At 29.2% G+C, this 16979-nt stretch overlaps 1 protein-coding gene across 1 annotated transcript; it reads left to right on the top strand.

Annotated features, from left to right (window-relative positions):
- The first annotated feature begins 7 nt into the window (after nt 1-7).
- On the top strand, nt 8-5756 carry LOC141457434 (TIMELESS-interacting protein). Its single transcript, XM_074134404.1, has 4 exons — nt 8-574; nt 2341-2539; nt 3597-3698; nt 5569-5756. Exons 1-4 carry the CDS (start codon nt 408-410, stop codon nt 5680-5682), a joined length of 582 nt encoding a protein of 193 aa, XP_073990505.1. The 5' UTR covers nt 8-407; the 3' UTR covers nt 5683-5756.
- The last annotated feature ends 11223 nt before the right edge of the window (nt 5757-16979 follow it).

Raw genomic sequence — 16979 nt, 5'->3', positions numbered from 1 at the left:
TAGAAGAAGTGAGAAGGTTATCTCAGTTTATCGATAGGAATCGCAATCTTAGTTCAGTAAACAGCGCATAGGGCAAGTACACCACTACAGGACAACCGTTGTTGGAGGTTTCACTTCTCCACTTAGGTCCAATTGTCAACGAAGACGCAACGTTAAGTGTGTTATTAGTGTGTCTTATTAAACTTGTAATGAGAGATATGCCAGTTAATGCAACCGTCAACGACGCTATAGAAGCTGAAGTTGAAGACCAACCCAGAGAAACCACTTTAACAGATCACTTAAATAAACAATTGCTCTGTTATTTCTTACAACATTTAAATAGTACTGAAAAACAAAATTCAGAAGATACTGCTGCTGCTGAAAGTGTTGAAAGTGAATAATAATTTGTATTGTTTTTTATATCAAAAATGGAAGATATATTTGATCAATTAATGGAAAGAGATGAAAATAAAAGTGATGATTTAAATTCAGATAATGAAAATAACGGTCCAAGTGATGATAAAGAAGAGAAAAAACGTACCATTAAAGTTGAACGTCGGGTTATCAATAAAAGGCCTACTTTGGATGTTATGAGGTATATTAAGTATAAATTAGTAGAATAAGGGCATATTTAACTCACTTAAGTTGTCCATAATTATTTACATTAATTCTTATACATTTATTATTTCATCATATTGTAAATATCTTAATTAAATAATTAGCTTAGTTAAATACAAAAAGATTTTAAAGGAAATCTATGAGCCTTTTGTTCTAATCATAATTTTAATGGCTGAAACTTCTTTCAGCCACATTCATGTTTCTATCTTCTGACGTCTGAATGTTGAATTTGTTAAAACTACTTACCTAACGTGGAGCACATACAACTCTATGGGTACTTTTTTAATTTAGACCGGCTTCTAAAACTTTTATTTGTAAGTTTGATCAGCAATTAAATCGGTGCAGGCAAGTCTAAGTTATAGGGCTATCGAATTTTTTAGTCTGACTGTGTCGTGTCAAACTATTTGAAAAATTTAGAAAGGGTAACCTTAATATTGCATAAATCTGTTTATTTCACTTAACCTAATTGGGTAGATTTTTAGCTACCTACTTTGTTTGAAAACAAGACGTATAAAAATAAATTTTGTGGTTGTAAAAGTTTCTGTTAATCTGATGTTCAAAATTTTGAATTCTGGCTGCTACAATTATTGTAAGATATATCTGTCTCATTCAATTATTTTCTGAAGTAACAGCAATAGTTTAAAATAAAACATAAATATACAGATAGAAATATATAAACAGCATTTATTTTCTCGTGATTACAAGCGAATGTGTGCTGATTTCGTTAGTTCTAAGAAACTATCTTATTTAAGCTGACATTTATCCCAATCTTTCTGAAATAAGAAACTCATATTTCATGTAATGTTTTTATCCAATTAAGAACAGGAGGACCCATTGATCCAAATAAATATTATACACTGTGATGTGTGGAGAATATAGAAGTATGATTTATTTGTCTGTTGAATATTTCAAGTTCATGATTGTGATGGGAAGTTTTGAACATCGATTTAGTAATTTTAAAATAGGCTACCAAATTCGGTTAAAAGTAAATGCGGAGAAAACAAAGTATATGCTTATCTCGAAAGAAAAGCGATTTGGGAATTTTTTGGTGAGCACTGCTGCATTTAAGAGGCGGAGTTCGAATGCTTGGGATCGATTATAACGATTAGGAAGTTGATCATGATAGGCGGTACTTGCTTGAGGCCGAGAATTGATCTTATGGCCAACCCTTCGAAATAATTACATTTCCCGATGTAACAAATTAAACATAAAATAGATCTCCAACCTTTTGTTCTGTACGTAGTAGAGAGCTGGACTCTGTTATAGTCAAGCTCTGTTTAATTTTTCTGAGAATCGAGTATTCAGGAACAATAGTGAAAAAACAAAAGAATTCTTCAAAATAGAGGATCTTGTGGCAAAAACTAAAATTTCTAGGTTCTAGAGAATGCCTGCACCGTTAAGGGAGGGTGGTCCGAAACGGGCAAATGAAAAGACATCGGGGGAGTGGGCGAAGGCCCCGAGTTAGATTGCGTCTTAATAGCTGGAATAAGTACAATAGGATTTGGGACAGATTGGTGTGTAACAATGGAGGAGGAAGGCGGTAGACCTCAAAAGTGGATCATTTTATCGAGGGATGACCGTAGCGCCGTAGAAAGATCAAAAGGAAAGGTTAGAGGAAGACCTTTGCTAAAATTGGGAATGATTCATCTATAAATATATTTCTGTTCAATAGAAAATGATATAACGTTAACTACAACCATCTTAATAGGTCAGTAGTTTTTATTGAATAACTTATTATTTTAGACTGACTGGTTCTCGTGGTATACCCGCAATAGAAGAAATGTCAAAAAATGTTATATTAAAAGGAAAAGGCCAAGAACGAGAAGATCTTGCCAGAATTATGATCTTTTTGCACTACTGGACTCACAGATTGTATCCTAAGATGACATTCGAAGATTGTATTGAAAAAATTGAAAATCTTGGAAAGAAACGCCCAACACAGGTAAATACTCTTTAATTTTAATATTAATAATTATATTATTTTTACTTTAATGTTTTCGAAGTTGCGGTTTCGCCAAGCAATATGTTTCAGTCGCCAGCAATTTCATTGTGTCGCTCCAAAAACACATAAATGCGTTTCACACATCTATTCTATTCAAATATTTTTCGAACAAAATGGGTTTCTGTAAAATTTGAGAGTGCTCATTAGCTTTCCATACGAAGGTGATGTACTGTCGCCTTCACAATAAATATACTTATTGTTTACGTTAACAATTTTTTTTTTTCTTTTGCTTGTAAGATGTAATGTTACAGATTTTCTACATTTTACATTTTTCAGTATTTTGGAAATTTCTCGAAACTAGCCCATGTGAATTTATTTGATCTTCGAAGGATGATTAAAAACATATAAATGAACAAGTTGTATTTGAAACATTTTTCCCGAAATTTTCAATTAAGAGTGTTCTGGAAGACTGGGTAGGTAGATTCCCTTCTAAAGTGCCATTTTTGTTTAATGTCACGGTCTATTTCTTGTGTACTGTTCAGGAAAAATAATTTGTTGTGAAAATCGAATTTGAAGAAATTCTTCAAGCGGAAGTACCTTTTTACTCAATGGATATTTCGCTTTTTAGTAGTTGTCGAGGTAGCTCCTTGGATTTTCTGTAAACCTTTTATGAATATATACAAAAAGATATATGAGATAACTTACACTCTAAATATTTTGTTAGGAAAATTCGTTTTAGCATACTTCTTAGGGAAAAGGGGTTAGAGATGACATCTCTGTAAGGTTACATTTAAGTGTAATATACAGTTTTTAAAGCTGTATATGTTGGTAAGAATAAAATATTAGTTAAAAAATGTTCGGAGATTTGAGTAAATTTGTGAGTTACAGCTTTAAAAAATAGTCGTTAAATTAAGTTGTGTAGTATGTTACAGAATTGATGAAAAAAAAGGCGCTAAATTTTTTTATTGTTCGTGAATAGTATGTAGCGGAGGTGGTCAATAAAATTATAATGTTAATTTTTGGTGAAATAATTATGACGAAAAATAATTTGTTGCAGGCTTATTTAACGAAAATGAGGTTAGGAATTATTGATGATACCGATAGTACTGCCGCAGCCGATGACATGCCATCACTGGAGTTGACTAAATCTAAACAACCGGTATGATATTTTCGTCTTAAATGGGGAAAAAAATTGAACATAAAATTTAAGGGTTTTCTTAACTTTTGTATTTTATATGTTATTATTGTTATTGGTTCAAAGTAAAACAAACTTACCCACTTGTTCTGTATTACTTAGGATCCACAGTTCAAATTAATGAGCCAGCATCCGAATATTCCTGTCTCTTACAAATTGGTGTAAAGTTAGATAAGATGGTCTTAAAATGGAAATAACAGTGGACTATTAAAGAATGAAAGCTGAAAAGATGATTTTTGTTTTTGAAAGTACGGACTTGTGGGATATGGCTAACAATACTTTTTAATTAATTCCAATTTTTCAGTAATCTTTTTTTTTATATTAAAGCCCATGAAGGGCCTTAACCATCATAGCAATTCTTTTTATTATGCCTTGTCCTGGGTCTTTATTCTCCAGCACTTTATATGGAGGTCACTAATATAGTTTTTTCCTTTCTCCAGCGATCGTTTTTCATTCTTGTCTAACATCCTTCTTTTCAGTTTTCATCATATAGCTACTTTTATTAGTATTTACTTATTTGGAATTAATAACAGAACTGGGCACGACTACCTTCTCTTGTGGGAAGATAATGACGTACAATATTTGTTACGTGTGGACGAATTTCGGCGAAATTATTTTTGCGTTATACGTCGAATGAAGGGAGTTTCAATGGCAATGGCTTTTTTTATATTGATTTGATGAAGATTATAAATTGAGCATTTGCAAATTGTAGTGGTAAATGCCATTTACATCCTACACCTTCCCCTTGCTTTTTCTTTTAAGCATGTTCAACGATCAACCAAATATTATTCTAGAAAGTAAGTAATCCTTGCTTAACACCTTGTTAATGGAAAAAGCCTGAGAAATTAGGCTTCGCTAGTTAATTTGTGCCTAGTGACACTAATTATTTCTTACTTATGTCATGTCTTATTTTCTAATGCAAATTCCTTTGTTTATCGTCGACAACTTGTTACTGATAAAAATCGGGTAACAGAAATTTTAAATTTTCAAACAATTTTAATGTATAGTAAATAATTTTTTTTAAGTAAGAATAAATGCAAATATACGCCTGAAATATAATAACAAAGTACGCAGTTGACCATCACTTCCTTATGAAATTCTAATTGACATGTTTACAAATTAATTTAAGAAACAGTATAGGTTTATTGTAGAAAGTAAACATTAATAATTGACAGTATTAGATAAGTATATAAAAAATATAGAAATTATAAGTAAATGCTTTAAGCTTGTGACTCTATGAAGTTCTCGAACCGCTCCAGTCAGAAGAACGATGGGAGTTCGGTAGTACTCTGTTGCATACTTCGGTAAGCCTCGCCAAATTTCTCACAATCATTCAGACAGAGCTAGTAACAGTATTCTTGCGATGCTAAGTTAATAAGAGAAGAATATTCAATTCTTTCAGTCTCGATACTGCCTGGTGAGTATTGGTACATATTGTCAGGATTCACGGTCATGCAGAACAAAAGCGAAATGAGACGGCAGACTACCTGGCCTCCGAAAGGAATCCCATTTTGTTCTCAAAGGGCTAGATCTATTTGTAGCACAACAAAAAGCCGCGTACTGCAGCTTACCATGCGTGGCTGCAAAAGTAGCAGTGATGGATCAAATTTCTAGCTAGGGACAGACGAACAAGTTCATTATTAACGCTTTTAGTCCAGTTTGCTAACCACTATTGTAATATCTTCTCTCGTAGTTGTTAAACCAAAACTCTAAAGCTTCACAATACTATTTCTATTTACCATAGGCCTAGTGAGACCTTTTTTGCTATAATCAGTTATATGTGATAAAATGGTATTACAACGTCAAACACTAATCTACAGTTTTTGTTTCATAGTCGCTCACCGATGAACAAAAACAGAGGATAATGAAGAACAGAATGATAGCACAAGCAAGGAGAACGGCCAGGATGCAAGGTTCAAACAGACAAAGTGCTGATCCGCGCGTTTAAAATTCAGCTTCATAATTTGTGTGTACACATGCAGTATTTTGCTGTTAATAAAATATTAAAGAAAAAATATATGCATTTAATAATTCGTTTACCTTTGCCTTGTATTATTAATTAATATGTTGTGGATGTTTAGAAAGCAAACCTAAGTTTCGATATGAAAGAAGAAGTGTTCTAGGATCCGCTCCGTAAGTCACAAGCGCTATGAATCTCAGCGCATTTAATGCCTTCTTGCAGTTTTAGTGTCTTCTTTCCCTAAGGAATTTCCATTTCAGTGGATGATGTATGTAAAATCCTTACTCAGAACCATTTTTCGCTGGGCCCAGGTTTAATGCATTTATAGTAGATCGTTTTTTAAAAAAACAACAAATTCAAAAACTAATACAATAAAAAAAAAATGTATAATATTAAAAAAAAAAAAAGTACTGGATTTGAGGGAAGGGATTAGCTATGAGGTTAGCATACTGGACTCCCACGCGGAGGTCCCGGGTTCGAATCCAGCAACTGACCCTTAGATTTTCTCTTCCTAGGAGCTTCTTACAGCTCACTGTCCGGTGATGGACAGTGTTGTCTGTAACGAGAGAACACTGTCCGGAGGCCGGCAGTGCACTGGAAAAAGCTCCGGGCGCTAATAACCTCAGATGTTGATGCGCCAAAAAAAAAAAAAAATAAATAAATAAAGTACTGGATTTGATGTCTCTGTTCAATTATATTCTTATGGTAGGTGAATTCCTTTCATAATGCCAACGCTGCATCTTTCTATTTTTCGTAATTAATAAGAAATTTCTGTATCAATTTTTAAAATAACCACTATTCATAGTAATAATAATAATAAGACACTTTATTGAAAATAATTACAAAATTTACAATGGAAAACAAAACAAAAGCGTTTACGGCTAGGTAATCAGTCAGCCGGAAGTTAGGTGCTTTTATATATGTACATTGTATAAATAATATATACAATTAAGTAAAAATAAAATGAGAAGTGACAATAGAAATGAGAACTGTATAAAACAAAAACTGTTATTAATAAAGAAAAAAGAACATTATAGTATTATAAATACAATTAAGAAAAAATTGCCTCCATAAAGTACTAATAACCATTCATTGAAAAAGTAAAGAAAACATTAAAATTAAAACAAAAATCTCTTTAACAAAAACTTACAGTTTAAAATGTTAAGTATAAGGGTTGATTAAACGCCAAAAGGTACACAAATCAGCAAGTACCCATATTTCATTGATATCATTTAAGAAATTTTACTTCATTAACTTTTCATTAATATTTTTAGAATATATTAGATGTCACAGACCCTTATGCTGGCCACTTCATTTATAATAATTTTTTTGTGAAAATAATAACAAAATGTTTATTTCTTCATCATAACTAAATAGAAGCTTATTTTCATACTCTATTCCACATTATTTTTCTGATTTATCTCTATTATGCCCTTTATTCTGTGTAATCACATACACATACACATTAAAATAAAAATAAAAAGACAAAGGTAGTTCTGATTACTATTTCAATTTGAATCACGAAGTTAGAACAAAATTTGAATCTTCAATTCGTCTAACAGAAGTATTTGAAAGCACAAATAACACACAGTTAATAACAAGTAAATTATTCATTTATAATTCATAAATTATTCATTTTCTCAAGGTGCCTTCAAGGTCTTAAGGTGCCTAAAAGTGTTTCAAGATCTATAATTTGCAGAATTTAAATCGATGGAAAGTGAGGACGTTTTAATTAAATTATATGAGATAAACTTATCATAGACAAAACAAACGTTTACAGTTTTGGTAGATTAGGGATTCTAATAATTTATTAATAGATCATTTTTTATTTCTAATAATTTTACTTCAAAATGTATTTTTTTGGCATATTACTGGAACAATTAAAAAAAGACAAAAGTAGTTCTGATTACTATTTAAATTTGAATCACGAAGTTAGAACAAGATTTGAATCTTCAATTCGTCTAACAGAAGTATTTGAGAGCACAAATAACACATAGTTAATAACAAGTAAATTATTCATTTCTCAGTAGTAATTTAATGCAGTCCCTTTAATTGAGTACTTGCAGTAAAATACTTTAATAATTAACTGTCCTAAATATGTGCAAATCTTATCTATTTTATATTCCATATATACATATAAGATTGTGGGAAGAACACCTAGATTAAGAATGTAGTTGAAGAAAACTATATTGTTTAATATTAACCCAGAATAATTATTACCTATTATTTTTAACCCTTGAATACATAAAGTAACAATCACTTTAATCGAAGAATTAACTTAAACCGACGATTTTTTTTTTAAACTAAATAAATAAAATAAACATAACGTTTTTCTTTTCAACCTGTGATTAAGTTTGATTATTACAGATTAATAGATATTACAGTCAATCTAAGGGAAAAGGTGCGTTACTTGAACAAATATTTTGTAGATGAAAATGGCCAGCATAAGGGTCCGTGACATCTAATAAATTCTAAAAATATTAATGAAAAGTTAATGCAGAAAATTTCTTAAATGGTATCAATGAAATTTTGGGTACTTGCTGATTTGTGTACCTTTTGGCGTTTAATCAACCCTTATACTTAACATTTTAAACTGTAAGTTTCTGTTAAAGAGATTTTTGTACCTTTTGGATAGATTTCCCTTTTTGCTTTACAGATTTTCTTAACATTTGTAATAAGCAATAGTTTCATTATAACCTGATATGGTGTTAAGTGAGACCCGTAACTACCACTGGAGATGTCTTTTAAATGAATGCTTAGAGTTGCGGTCCCCAAAGAATCCGCAACAACAGTTTTCTTCGGTAAACGTTTCAATTAAAATTGGAAGGTATTTGTGCATAAATAACAAAATCATATCCAAACACTCAATCTTTTTAATGAGACAACAATGTTGCATTTCAATACAAACAAACGCTAATTCTCTTGCGAGAAGTGCAGAGGATTCATTGAAATTTGTGACCAGTCTAACAAGTCTACCGCATAATAAGCATTGAAATTAGTAACATATTATTATTTAACAAATAAAAAGTAATGAAAGTTATTAAAGTATTTTTTTCAAATAAGTAATACTTTTTAAATTTTATATTAAATTCTAGTAAATTTAGGGCATAAATCGAAATGAAATAGGTTTTCAGGTGTTCGTTGTCTACTCTTAGTAAAAATTAATCTAAAAACTTAAATTAAAACTGTCCGATAGGACAGTTGTACAAGGGTTGATCGTTAGAAAGTGCACGAAAAAGCGTAACGTGTTACTTTGACAAATTTTTTCTCTTTTTCTAAAAAAGATAAAATTCCGAAATTTTCTTTAAATCTTACTCCAAACCATCCTTTATGACTGTAATTTTTTTGCAACCACCCAGATCTAATAGGTTTCGAGAAAAAAGTTGCCGAAAATGAGCAAAAACGGCTTTTTCAAAAAATGTTCTTGTTCTTGTTCTTCTTGTTACCTTTTTTGTAAACAACGTAGCGCCTAAACACGTGAACCGATTTTCATGAATGAGGTGTCATTCGATTCGGAATTTTATGTAGATGTGCCTTTTGGGGGTCTCGACGCTGTACATCGGAATGATAGAGGAGTTAGCCCCCTTTATGTAAGGCCCCCTACAAAATTATTATTACTAATAACTCTGTAAATCTTGGCCCGATTTTGATAGAATTTGGTAGGATGATAGGGTTAGGGCTCCCCTACGTAACAATAAAGCGACGATTTGCTCTTACACTTGTTAAGAGAAAGTATAGCAATCGTTTCAAATTATCGACACGTGAACCGATTTCCATGAATGAAGTGTCATTCGAAACGAAATTTTATACAGATTTGCACTTTAGAAGTCTCGAAACACTTTATAGAACGAAAACAAATTTTTACCCTAAATATCTCGATTTCTAGTAGATAGATTTTTACAAACATTTACACAATTATAAAAACAATAGTAATCTCCATATACAGGTAAAATATAAAAAAAAATCTATCGAGTAGTGTTCCAGATATTTGAAGTTAAATTTTTCACTTTATAGAACGGAAACAAAATTTTACCCCAAATATCTCGATTTCTACTAGATAGACATTTACTAAAATTTACACAATTATAGAGAATAGTAGTCTCCAAATATAGGTAAAATATAAACATAATCATTTCAGTAGTTTTCGAGATATATGAAGTTAATGTTTTCACTATATAGAACGAAAACAAAATTTAACTCTAAATATCTCCATTTCTACTCGAGAGATTATTACTAAAATTTACACAAATATAGACAATAGTAGTCTCCATATACAGGTAAAATGTAAACAAAATCTATCGAGAAGTTTTCGAGATATTAGAAGTTAAAGTCTTCACTATATACAACGAAAACAAAGTTATACTCTATATGACTTGATTTCTACTTGATAGATTTTTACTAAAATTTACACAATTATAGAGAATAGTAGTCTCCATATATAGGAAAAATATAAACAAAATCTATCGAGTAGTTTTCGACATATTTGAAGTAAAATTTTGCACTTTATAGAACGGAAACAAAATTTAACTCTAAATATCTCCATTTCTACTCGAGAGATTATTACTAAAATTTACACAAATATAGACAATAGTAGTCTCCATATACAGGTAAAATGTAAACAAAATCTATCGAGAAGTTTTCGAGATATTAGAAGTTAAAGTCTTCACTATATACAACGAAAACAAAGTTATACTCTATATGATTTCTACTTGATAGATTTTTACTAACATTTACAAAATTATAGACATTTGTACACTCCATATAAAGGCAGAATATAAACAAAATCTATCGAGTAGTTTTCAAGATATTTGATGTTAAAATGTTTACTTTATAAAACTGAAACAAACATTAACTCTAATATCACAATTTCTACTCAATAGATTACCACTAAAATTTACACAATTATAGACAATTGTACTCTCCATATACAGGTAGAATATAAAACAATCCTATCAAGTAGTTTTCGAGATATTTGAAGTTAAATTTTTCACTACATAGAACGGAAACAAACTTTAACCCTATATGTCCTGATTTCTACTCGGTAGATTTTTACAAAAATTTACACAATTATAGACAATAGTATTCTCCATATACAGGTAAAATATAATCGAAATCTATCGAGTAGTGTTCAAGATATCGTATTAAAATTAAATTTTTCACTTTATACAACGGAAACAAATTTTAACTCTAAATTTCTCGATTTCTACTTGATAGATTTTTTCTAAAATTTACTCAATTATAGACACTAGTAGTCTCCATATACAGGTACAATATAAACAAAATCTATTGAGTAGTTATCGAGATATTTGAAGTTAAATTTTTCACTACATAGAACTGAAACAACCTTTAACCCTATATGTCTTGATTTCTACTCGATTGATTTTTACAAACATTTACACAATTATAGACAATAGTATTCTCCATATACAGGTAAAATATAATAGAAATCTATCGAGCAGTGTTCGAGATATCGTATTAAAATTAAATTTTTCACTTTATACAACGGAAACAAATTTTAACTCTAAATTTCTCGATTTCTACTTGATAGATTTTTTCTAAAATTTACTCAATTATAGACACTAGTAGTCTCCATATACAGGTACAATATAAACAAAATCTATTGAGTTGTTTTGGAGATATTTGAAGTTAAACTTTTCATTATATAGAGGGGAAACAAATTTTAACCCTAATTATCTCGATTTCTACTTGATAGATTTTCACACAAAATTACACAATTATAGACAACAGTAGTCTCCGTATACAGGTAAAATATAAACAAATCCTATCGAGTTGTTTTCGAGATATTTGAAGTTATTGTTTTCACTTTATAGAACGAAACCAATTTTAACCTTTAATATCTCGATTTCTGCTTGATTGATTTTTATTAAAAATTACATAATTATAGACAATAGTAGTCTTCATATACAAGTTAAATATAAAAAAAAATCTATCTAGTAGTTTTCGAGATATTTCAAGTTAAAGTTTTCACTATACAGGGTGTTCAGCATAAGTCTACGGTAACTTCGGAAGGCGATTCTGGGCATCATTTGCAACAAAAAATTCCATATAAACTATGGCTCGATTCGGCTCCGTTTTATAGATATTTTTAATTTTATGTTTTTTCAAGGTGTTACTACTTTTTAGCAAAAAGTTGCCTATATTTCTCAAACTATTAAAGCTACAGCTATTTTAATAAGCTCATTAGAAAGAAGGTTAAATTTGCTTTTATATAAGCTAATTTGTATTCCAAAATAATAATATTAAGTATTTTACTTTGTGGCCCAAACATAAGAAATAGCAAGTTTCTAATTTTTTCCAAAAACTTTGACTTCATTTTTCTCAAAAACATTTTATATGAAAAAACCGTGCACTATTCAGGAAAAACATCTACATAGAATCACCTTTCGAACGGTATACAATAATTGGGGTTATGTTAAAAATTGATGCAGGAATCTGTGATTAATTGCAAAAAAGTAGGCCTCAAAACAGCGTCGGCATTATGAAAGGAATTCACCTACCATATAAGTATATAACTGATCAGAATCATCAAATCCAGTACGATTTTTTGCAAACGTGTAATTTAATAATTAATTAATTTAAGAACTATATTCAAAAATATAAAATTTACATTACAAATAATAAAATAAAATAAAAAGAAGAAAAATGAATATGATGTTAAATGAGTGTTAGGTACCAATTTCGAAAGAAAGGATTTTCGTTTAACGAGTTTAGATCTGTGTGTTATTCTTTGGTTAATTAAAGAAATATACTAAATAATGTGAATAAATCATCATTTTGAACTACTCAATAAACTTTTGGAATTAACAGGTTGTGAAGTGCTAATGAATAAGCCGAACACAGGAGAGCTAATGAACTTATTACTCGCTCTGATCCCCAAATTAAATAATAGTGGATGGAATACTTCACCGAACCGCCAGTACACCTCCACGATCGTCTTAGCGTTCGGAATACCCTATCAGGAAAACATCTAGAACACTCCTGCCTAGCTTCTCCACTATTCCGATCTACGAAACCGTATAACATATCGCGATATTCAATATTCGAATACGCTGGCATAATGATAGCAAAATGACAACTAAATATCTAATGAAAATGTAGACTTTAAACTATCTTTTCTTCTTCTTGTATTTATTTGTTTTTATAAGCCGTATTAGGATAAAACATATCAGTTTTTAACTTGGCGATTAGAGCGATAAGTAAGTTCCTTTCATAATGCCGACACTGTTTTGAGGCCCACTTTTTTGCAATTAATCACAGATTCCTGCATCAATTTATAACATAACCCCAATTATTGTATACCGTTCGAAAGGTGATTGTATGTAGATGTTTTTCCTGAATAGTGCACGGTTTTTTCATATAAAATGTTTTTGAGAAAAATGAAGTCAAAGTTTTTGGAAAAAATTAGAAACTTGCTATTTCTTATGTTTGGGCCACAAAGTAAAATACTTAATATTATTATTTTGGAATACAAATTAGCTTATTTAAAAGCAAATTTAACCTTCTTTCTAATGAGCTTATTAAAATAGCTGTAGCTTTAAAAGTTTGAGAAATATAGGCAACTTTTTGCTAAAATGTAGTAACACCTTGAAAAAACATAAAATTAAAAATATCTATAAAACGGAGCCGAATCGAGCCATAGTTTATATGGAATTTTTTGTTGCAAATGATGCCCAGAATCGCCTCCCGAAGTTACCGTAGTCTTATGCTGAACACCCTGTATAGAACGATAACAAAATTTAACCCTATAGGTCTGGATTTCTACTCGATAGATTATTACTAAAATTTACACAATTATAGACAATTGTACTCTCCATATACAGGTAGAATATAAACTAAATCTAACGAGTAGTTTTCGAGATATTTCAAGTTAAATTTTTCACTTTATAGAACGGAAACAAAATTTAACCCTAAATATCTCGATTTCTACTCGATAGACTTATACTAAAATTTACACAATTATAGAGAATAGTAGTCTCCGTATATAGCTTAAATATAAACAAAATCATTTGAGTAGTTTTCGAGATATTTGAAGTTAAATTTTTCATTATATAGAGCGGAAACAAATTTTAACCATAATTATCTCGATTTCTATTTGATAGATTTTCACTAAAAATTACACAATTATAGACAATAGTAGTCTCCATATACAGGTAAAATATAAACAAATCCTATAAAGTAGTTTTCGAGATATTTGAAGTTATTGTTTTCACTTTATAGAACGAAACAAATTTTAACCTTTAATATCTCGATTTCTGCTTGATTGATTTTTATTAAAATTTACATAATTATATACAATAGTAGTCTTCATATATAGGTTAAATATAAACAAAATCATTTGAGTAGTTTTCGAGATTTTTGATGTTAAAATTTTCACTATATACAACGAAAACAAACTTTAACTCTAAATATCTCCATTTCTACTCGACAGATTTTTACTAAAATTTACTCAATTATAGACAATAGTAGTCTCCATATACAGGTACAATATAAACAAAATCTATTGAGTAGTTTTCGAGATATTTCAAGTTAATGTTTTCACTATTTACAACGGAAACAAACTTTAACCCTATATGTCTGCATTTCTACTCGATAGATTTTTACTAAAATTTACAAAATTATAGACAATAGTAGTCTCCATATACAGGTAAAATATAAACAAATCCTATCAAGTAGTTTTCGATATATTTGAAGTTATTGTTTTCACTTTATAGAACGAAATAAATTTTAACCCTAAATGTCTCGATATCTACTGAATAGATTTTTACTAAAATTTACAAAATTATAGACAATAGTAAACTCCATATACAGGTAAAATATAAACAAAATCTATTGAGTAGTTTTCGAGATATTTCAAGTTAATGTTTTCACTATTTACAACGGAAACAAACTTTAACCCTATATGTCTGCATTTCTACTCGATAGATTTTTACTAAAATTTACAAAATTATAGACCATTGTACTCTTCATGTACAGGTAAAATATAAACAAAATCTATCGAGAAGTTTTCGAGATATTTGAAGTTACAATGTTTACATTATAAAACCTGAACAAACTTTATCTCTAAATTTCTCAATTTCTACTTGATAGATTTTTACTAAAATTTACTCAATTATAGACAATAGTAGTCTCCATACACAGGTACAATATAAACAAAATCTATTGAGTAGTTTTCGAGATATTTGAAGGTAAATTTTTCATTATATAGAGCGGAAGCAAACTTTAACCCTAATTATCTCGATTTCTATTTGATAGATTTTCACTAAAAATTACACAATTATAGACAATAGTAGTCTCCATATACAGGTAAAATATAAACAAATCCTATCAAGTAGTTTTCGAGATATTTGAAGTTATTGTTTTCACTTTATAGAACGAAACAAATTTTAACCTTTAATATCTCGATTTCTGCTCGATTGAATTTATAAAAATTTACATAATTATAGACAATTATAGTCTTCATATACAGGTTAAATATAAAAAAAATCTATCTAGTAGTTTTCGAGATATTTGAAGTTACGGTAAAATATAAACGAAATCTATCGAGAAGTTTTCGAGATATTTGAAGTTACAATGTTTACTTTATAGAACCTGAACAAACTTTATCTCTAAATTTCTCAATTTCTACTTGATAGATTTTTACTAAAATTTACTCAATTATAGACAATAGTAGTCTCCATATACAGGTACAATATAAACAAAATCTATTGAGTAGTTTTCGAGATATTTCAAGTTAATGTTTTCACTATTTACAACGGAAACAAACTTTAACCCTATATGTCTGCATTTCTACTCGATAGATTTTTACTAAAATTTACAAAATTATAGACAATAGTAGTCTCCATATACAGGTAAAATATAAACAAATCCTATCAAGTAGTTTTCGATATATTTGAAGTTATTGTTTTCACTTTATAGAACGAAATAAATTTTAACCCTAAATGTCTCGATATCTACTGAATAGATTTTTACTAAAATTTACAAAATTATAGACAATAGTAAACTCCATATACAGGTAAAATATAAACAAAATCTATTGAGTAGTTTTCGAGATATTTCAAGTTAATGTTTTCACTATTTACAACGGAAACAAACTTTAACCCTATATGTCTGCATTTCTACTCGATAGATTTTTACTAAAATTTACAAAATTATAGACCATTGTACTCTTCATGTACAGGTAAAATATAAACAAAATCTATCGAGAAGTTTTCGAGATATTTGAAGTTACAATGTTTTCACTATATAAAACGAAAACCAACTTTAACTCTAAATATCTACATTTCTACTCGACAGATTATTACTAAAATTTACACAATTATAGACAATAGTAGTCTCCATATACAGGTAAAATATAAACAAATCCTATCAAGTAGTTTTCGAGATATTTGAAGTTAAATTTTTCATTATATAGAGCGGAAACAAATTTTAACCATAATTATCTCGATTTCTATTTGATAGATTTTCACTAAAAATTACACAATTATAGACAATAGTAGTCTCCATATACAGGTAAAATATAAACAAATCCTATAAAGTAGTTTTCGAGATATTTGAAGTTATTGTTTTCACTTTATAGAACGAAACAAATTTTAACCTTTAATATCTCGATTTCTGCTTGATTGATTTTTATTAAAATTTACATAATTATATACAATAGTAGTCTTCATATATAGGTTAAATATAAACAAAATCATTTGAGTAGTTTTCGAGATTTTTGATGTTAAAATTTTCACTATATACAACGAAAACAAACTTTAACACTAAATATCTCCATTTCTACTCGACAGATTATTACTAAAATTTACACAATTATAGACAATATTAGTCTCAATATACCGGTAAAATATAAACAAATCCTATCAAGTAGTTTTCGAGATATTTGAAGTTACAATGTTTACTTTATAGAACCTGAACAAACTTTATCTCTAAATTTCTCAATTTCTACTTGATAGATTTTTACTAAAATTTACTCAATTATAGACAATAGTAAACTCCATATACAGGTAAAATATAAACAAAATCTATTGAGTAGTTTTCGAGATATTTCAAGTTAATGTTTTCACTATTTACAACGGAAACAAACTTTAACCCTATATGTCTGCATTTCTACTCGATAGATTTTTACTAAAATTTACAAAATTATAGACAATAGTAGTCTCCATATACAGGTAAAATATAAACAAATCCTATCGAGTAGTTTTCGATATATTTGAAGTTATTGTTTTCACTTTATAGAACGAAATAAATTTTAACCCTAAATGTCT

This window comes from Rhodnius prolixus, unplaced genomic scaffold (genome assembly GCF_049639745.1).
Source record: "Rhodnius prolixus isolate KJV_2025 unplaced genomic scaffold, Rpr scaffold_16, whole genome shotgun sequence".
Lineage (NCBI taxonomy): Eukaryota > Metazoa > Arthropoda > Insecta > Hemiptera > Reduviidae > Rhodnius > Rhodnius prolixus.
The sequence above is the reverse complement of the archived record's forward strand: the minus strand, read 5'-3'. Positions and strand labels throughout refer to the sequence as shown.

Bases quoted from the DNA above. Each gene is read 5' to 3' on its own strand.
- LOC141457434 (XM_074134404.1), top strand. From the start codon at position 408: ATGGAAGATATATTTGATCAATTAATGGAAAGAGATGAAAATAAAAGT. The intron at 575-2,340 runs GTATATTAAGTA...TTATTATTTTAG, and splicing joins CCTACTTTGGATGTTATGAG to ACTGACTGGTTCTCGTGGTA. The intron at 2,540-3,596 runs GTAAATACTCTT...AATTTGTTGCAG, and splicing joins GAAAGAAACGCCCAACACAG to GCTTATTTAACGAAAATGAG.